This window comes from Nannobrachium achirus (genome assembly GCF_963921795.1).
Source record: "Nannobrachium achirus genome assembly, chromosome: 4".
NCBI classification, from domain to species: domain Eukaryota; kingdom Metazoa; phylum Chordata; class Actinopteri; order Myctophiformes; family Myctophidae; genus Nannobrachium; species Nannobrachium achirus.
This window is the reverse complement of record NC_137813.1, coordinates 22088487-22095110: the sequence shown is the minus strand read 5'-3', so window position 1 is coordinate 22095110 and position 6624 is coordinate 22088487. Positions and strand designations below refer to the sequence as shown.

The 6624-nt window shown below is 44.6% G+C and overlaps 1 protein-coding gene across 1 annotated transcript; it reads left to right on the top strand.

Moving 5' to 3' along the window:
* The first annotated feature begins 360 nt into the window (after positions 1-360).
* On the top strand, positions 361-6107 carry proza (protein Z, vitamin K-dependent plasma glycoprotein a). The gene is made up of 9 exons (XM_080724399.1): positions 361-495; positions 1804-1971; positions 2458-2621; positions 2842-2866; positions 3252-3365; positions 3498-3632; positions 3787-3902; positions 4727-4844; positions 5430-6107. The coding sequence occupies exons 2-9, from the start codon at positions 1893-1895 to the stop codon at positions 5960-5962; spliced, it is 1284 nt and encodes a 427-aa protein (XP_080580525.1). The 5' UTR covers positions 361-495; positions 1804-1892; the 3' UTR covers positions 5963-6107.
* The last annotated feature ends 517 nt before the right edge of the window (positions 6108-6624 follow it).

The window sequence follows — 6624 nt, the reverse complement described above, 5'->3', positions numbered from 1 at the left end:
TAAAATGTAATTTAGATAGCTGTTATGTACACTGGCATCAGTGTGTTTCACTTTCAATGTACAGATTATTGATCATTTTGTTATTCTAGGTTTACCTTTGATTCTAGTAAAAGTCAGACTCGATAAAATACATCTATGATAGTCTTGATCCAAGGCTAGAACAGCTTCATCTTTGATCTCTCTTCAACCGAGATGCTGTGAGGCTGATCCACCAATTCACTAGTCTGGAGATTTACAGAATACAGCCAAATATAAATGTTTATTGTCCTACACCACCCCCTGGTGGTTGATCTTTATCATTACAACCGACTGGGACGCCAACGGTCAGCGAGGCGTGGATGCTGGCATTCATTATTCAGGCAGTAATTTGAGCCCCCGGCCGGATCGATAGCCTCGCCCCCGGAGAGACAGCTGTGTTCTCTTTCTGGATCTCAATAACGGGAGTGGAAACAGGCAGGCACTGGTCTGGTACCGTTAATACCGGAGCTGAATAAGGTACCGTCCATTTCTCATTTCATTATTTTGTACCGTTATTCGCTGCATCCTGGGCGCATCCATCCACGGCTTTATGGCGCATCATTCCCCATGTTGGCCTGTTTACATGATACGCCACCGTGCAAGACGCGATGAACTGGTTTGGAGAATAGCATAGGCGGCCTATTTTAGACAGGACCTTATGTTATTCTCTTTAAAATAACACAATCTAGGGGATATTATTATTAGTGTCGATTTTGTACAGTAAAGATGCTAGACGAGCTAGTAACGCCATTTCTGGCAGCTGCACGGAATGGATGGAGAGCAAAGGCCTGCAGTCGTCGTCACTCTTAATTGCATTACTTTCTCTTATTATAACTCTATGATTATTTTCTATACTTTTTCGTTTAACCTGAATGATGTGGAGGTGATTAAAAACATCCTATCCGTAGAAGTGTGGGAAAAAAAACTAGGCAGTGTTGCTGCACTGCATTACAGCAACACTTTCGTCACTGTGTAAACACAACAGGAGACGATAATAAACTGTATGTTCAGTTACTATACTCTACCACAAGATGGTAGCATTTCAACAAGCTCTTGGTACAAGAAAATGCACCGTCACAGATGATATTAAAGCAAGTAGGCCTACAACAATCAAGTAATTTTGACAATATACTGAATATAGCACCCATTACAGCTGCAATGCGGTACTTATTGTAATTCATTCTAATGAGGTTTTGGGAAGGACACACATACTCGTCAACAAGCCGACTACGAGTCACCGCCTTGTGGGAATAGCCTCTTATGAGGTTGAAACGAGGTCACTTTGATTGATTGATTGATTGATTGATTGATTGATTGATTGATTGGTTGGTTGGTTGGTTGGTTGGTTGGTTGGTTGGTTGGTTGGTTGGTTGATTGATTGAAGACTATTAGAAGTTTGCATAGGAAAAGGCACAGTTTCATGACGGTACAGTTCACTGGTACAACTAAGGTCAACTAAAAGGAGATCCTAGAAAAGCACTTGGCTTATTTACACAGGAAACCATTGAAGTATCTCATATAACATTGAATGACAGACGGATAGAACACAGTACTATGCAGTAGATATACTGTAGTGGGCATACTATAGCCTATATTATGTGGGAAATAGGCCTACAGGTTTAAATCCTGGCCAACGGCCCTGGGTGGGTGGGTTGGGTCATAAACGTTTACAGATTGCATATTTTATTAGATATTAGAGAAGCTTTCCAGCTAGACACTTAGCGCATACCAAACAAGGATGATACTTTATCAGCTTGACATCTTAATACTGTCTTCCCCTTTCAGCCTTTGCATATCAAATCCCCCCCAGAGTGCCCACTGAAGCCTGATGCACTGAGCTCATTCTCTGACAGATAGACCACCTGCTAGACACCATGGGCTCATTGGCTACAGCTGTGACCGTGGTCTCTGTGCTGCTGGCGGCTGTGACAGCCAGTATGCCCCCTAAAACAGGTGAGATGGCCGAGGTCAATAATCAATACAACTAAAGTAGTGTCAATACAAGCGTGAAGTTAAGATGGCAGCAGATGGTAATTTCAGGGTTTCTGATCATCTGTGTGTGAAGGCTATAACAAGTTTATAATTCTTTGCATGATGAAAATGCATCACATTATTATTTTGTGTCAAAAAGACAGTCAATGCAATGAAGTATAAAGTAGACTTAAAACACAGTTATGTTATTTTTGAGATCTAAGAGAATTCTGAAATCACAAGAGCACAGACCTCAGGGGGTCAGCGTTTTCTGGTTTATTAAATTGATTTAGCTGTGTTTCAAGTAGGGGAGTTCTTTACATTTTGGCCTATGCTTGACATATGGAGGATATTAGTGCTCATCGTCAAGAGGGAGAAGGAATGATGTTACAAATCGGTTACCGAACCTCTGCATCATACCGTACATGCCGTAATTATTGAAAATAATTTTGATCCTACTTGTTCCAGTGTTCCTGGAGAAGCAGCAGGCCAGCCAGGTGATATCCCGTCCGAAGAGGGCCAATGCAGGCAACGAGGAGAAGGACCTGCCCGCCAACCTGGAGAGAGAATGTATACAGGAGGTGTGCAACTATGAAGAGGCCAGGGAGGTCTTCCAGGACTCCTACCGCACAGTGAGTTCCTCTCCTGTTGAATGGGGCCTATTTCATGCTATGCACAGTTTGCACACTAGGCTAGGAATCGCCATGTACCTCACGATACGCATCACATCGATTCACGGTAAAATGTGCGATTGGATGCGAGACGTAGAATTACGGCGTTCAACTGTAACAATATATTCTTCAGTAATGAACTGCTCTTCAATGAACTCATCGTGCAAACTGTGTCTTTCAGGATATTTTCTGGTCAGTCTATATTGGTAAGTACTGTTTCTTTCTTTTTTTGTTTTTATTTTCTAGATAGTCAGTGTGCCAGGTCAACATCATTTTAATGACACGCCATCACAATTCTGACATATTTTGAGTGTCAAGACATTGTTATAACGGTCATTCAGAGCAATAATCACCTATCTCCCAGACTACCTCCCCAGTCAAATAATTATGTGAAGGATGTAATTTGCTGCACATTAGATGACTTAATTTATTTAGTTTAAAAACAAATGTTTTTAAAATCTAAATCCTCTCTCACACTTCTGCTAGTGTGCCAGTGATCCCCCCCCGTGTCTAAGGTTGCCTACCCCTGATGCATAGTAATAGTCCTCCTGGTAAAACCTCCTCAAACATCATGTAATGTTTGTTCTTCAGATGGCGACCAGTGTGCGGAGAAACCCTGCAAGAACGGAGCCATGTGTTCAGACAGTGTGGGGGGCTACGACTGTGTCTGCAAGTCGGGCTTCTCTGGCGTCCACTGCGAGACAGGTGAAAAAAGAAGATCCTCGTCCTTTTTGTTCAGCCACACAACCAAGCTTTACTTTAATAGTTTTTGGTCGACATTCCTTCGTAATATTATGAATCGGTATTGATTGGTTCCTCTCTTCCTGCATGGCGCAGACCAGACTGTGTGTGTTCTGGATAAGACCAAGGGCTGTTCACAGTTCTGTAAGCCTGGCTACGTGTCCTACGAGTGCTCCTGTGGACGGGGCTGGAAGCTGGACCGCAAGGACAAGAATAAGTGCGTGCCTGCAGGTATGTATGGTCTTTCCCCTTTGGTGCCATTGTAAAAGAGAGGAGGAAATGATGGAGTCTCTCCACCATCTGTGTTATTTGTTCTGTCATCCTTCATCCGTGCCTTCCTCTCTTTTTTTCTTTCTCTCTCCTTCTCCCACTGTCTCTGCCTCAGTGACGTTTCCATGTGGGAAGGTGGGCAGTGCCAGCGAGTGGGAGAACAGACAGACTGCCAACGTCCGCAGCAGCTTTGAGGGAGTGAGCTGTAGCTCCACGTCATGTCCCTGGCAGGTAGGAACACACACACACACACACACACACACACACACACACACACACACACACACACACACACACACACACGCACACACACATGAAACATGAAAACGTAACATGCAGTTAATCTCTGAGCCCGACACAATATTTTGGTTATTCAAGCAAACTGTTCTAATCAATTTGAAAAAACATCGATTTTGTTAAAACTTCTATTTGATAACATTTGACTTATGCCTGGACGGCTGAAGTAGCCGTTTGGTCACCTACTGTAGGCTGCTAATCCAGACTGACAGCGTGTCGCGGGTTCGAGTCCCGATCTCGGCGACCTTTGTTGCGTGTCCCATCTCTCTCCCTATTTCCTGTCAGACTACTATATATCTAATCTATCAATTAAAAATAAAAATAACATTTGACTTATGCAAATAAGTTAAACAAAAAAATGCTTTTTGATAAATACGAAATACAGTAAACACACAAATTGAACTGGATTTGAGTCCTACTAAAACATGCCCAAAATAGGAACACCAGGTTGAAATTGGTAAAACATTGGGACACATTGGCTGCATAATGAAATACTGAGGGCTTCCAACATAAAAAAGACAGTAAAAAGTCTTATTTGGGATGTTCCTTTTAGGCAGGGTGTTTAACTGTACTTGTACTGTACTACATTTCAATTGTATTGACTACACTTGTGCTGTTCTCCATTTTCTTGCATAACAAAAATAATCAATCAAACAATTGCCGATACCGACGTAAAAGAAAAAGTCAAATAATGACTGATATATTGGCCCCACTCGCTACCGTATCTAACGAGAGTCCATGTCATGGTGGTTCTCCAGGCCATCCTGAAGAATACGGAGTCCGCCGGGTTCTGCAGCGGCGTCATCCTGAAGGAGAACTTGGTGCTCACCTCAGCTCAGTGTGCCGCCCAATACACCACCTTCCAAGTGGCCGTGGGTGAGTGAACACTGGACCAGCCTGAGAGCTGTTTGAAGGGTTATCATGTTTTCTGTCCCTCACAGGAAATGGGTTCTTCATTAATCTACACTGTAAAATCATCAGTGCTGCCAGTAGGCCCTAGACGTTTATACCTTTTGAAATATTTAACTTTATCCTTTAGTCTAAATGTCTGACTGTACCTGGTGCTTTTTACATTTCTGACTAATAAAGTATTCAATCAATCAATCAAATATTGATGATGGATGTCAATGGGGCTTGGACCGGGCTGAAACCTTGCCCTGAAATTTGGAGTCATATGTCTTAGAAGGACGACATCATAAATGACTTGATGTCACAGGCTGGCCATATGTCAGAAGTCCAAGATCCACATCGGATCCATGCCTTTCCCATGTGGATCTGGATCCTGAGATTCACATGATCCGTTTGTACACCCATGGTCCGATTAACACATAAATAGCACTGCTCACTTCACACTGGGTGTGATTTTTGACAATATTCTGAAAAACAGGGAAACAGTTGACAACATTCCCAAAACATGGGCAGCAGGTTGAAGGTGGTTAACACCTCCCCCCATCTCCCCAGGCAAACGTGTGACCACGCATGAAGAGGGCGAGCAGACGCTGTATGTGAAACTAGTCCACATCCACCCGCTCTACGCGGAGAGCCCCGACAACGACCTGGCCGTGATCGAGCTCCGCGACCGTATCGTCTTCAAGAAATCGGCCATCGCCGCCTGCCTGCCCGAACGGGACTTCGCCGACAGCGTGCTGATGTCGGGCAACTTCAGCGCCGTGGTCACCGGCTGGAAAGACCCCAAGGAGGGACCGGAGGTCCGGGGCCCTCTCACTATCAACCACCTGGCCTACGACCGCCTGTCAGAGTGCGTGGAGAGGCACCCCGGGCTGATGACGAACAAGATGGGCTGTACCGTCCCCAGGGCCAACGCCGACTGCACCATGAGCTCCGGCAGTCCCCTGCTCACTCTCTACAGGGAGGCGTTCTACCTGACTGGAGTGGTCAGCCAGCCAGCAGGGAGCGACTGCACCAAGGGCTACATCTTCCAGAAGGTGTCGCGGTTCCTAGGCTGGCTTGAGCCACTCATGGACTCCCGCTGAGCTGGGGACAAGAGGTGAGGGAGAGAGGGAGTGGTAAGGGTTGGACGTGATGATGTGATGGTACAGGATGGGAAGGGGCCAAGGGGGGTATGTTGAACCTCCCTTTAGGGATCAGCAAAGGGAATCTAATCTAAGAGATGGTGGAAATCACTGGTTCTCAAACTTTGAAATTTGAAGGTCTCCCCTTAACTTTGACAGCGTACAAATGGAACCAAATGGACCCATCAGGGTCCATTTGGTTCCATTTGTACGCTGTCAAAGTTACAGACTTGCAAGGGTCAATTTAGACCCCCATAAAGGAACCTAGAAAGTCCCTGAAATCCACTTTGAGAACCACTGTTGTAAATTAAATGTAGGGGTGGATACAGAATGACTTAATGGTGAACTAAAAACCCCCAGGGCAATGTTGAGAGTTTGCAGCCATCTAAAGGTTCACAATCCTTTAAAGGGCCAAGGCTGACCTCTGGACACTGTGTTGTGAGCCACACAGCTGCACATAATACAATGAACAATGGGTATGTCTAATTAGGTGTTTTAACGTGATCATGCCAAATGCTAACTGTCAATAATCAATAGTATCGCTGTTTGACGATTCTTTGACTTTTAGATGGCAGCAAACTCTAGTGATTTAGTCCCCCTTTAAAACAGGGAATTGGGTTTAG

What these genes read in the sequence shown, in the direction of transcription:
- proza (XM_080724399.1), top strand. Translation starts at nt 1,893, where the DNA reads ATGGGCTCATTGGCTACAGCTGTGACCGTGGTCTCTGTGCTGCTGGCG. An exon ending in TTTCTGGTCAGTCTATATTG is followed by an intron (nt 2,867 to 3,251) that starts GTAAGTACTGTT and finishes TTTGTTCTTCAG; the next exon opens with ATGGCGACCAGTGTGCGGAG. An exon ending in TGGCGTCCACTGCGAGACAG is followed by an intron (nt 3,366 to 3,497) that starts GTGAAAAAAGAA and finishes TGCATGGCGCAG; the next exon opens with ACCAGACTGTGTGTGTTCTG.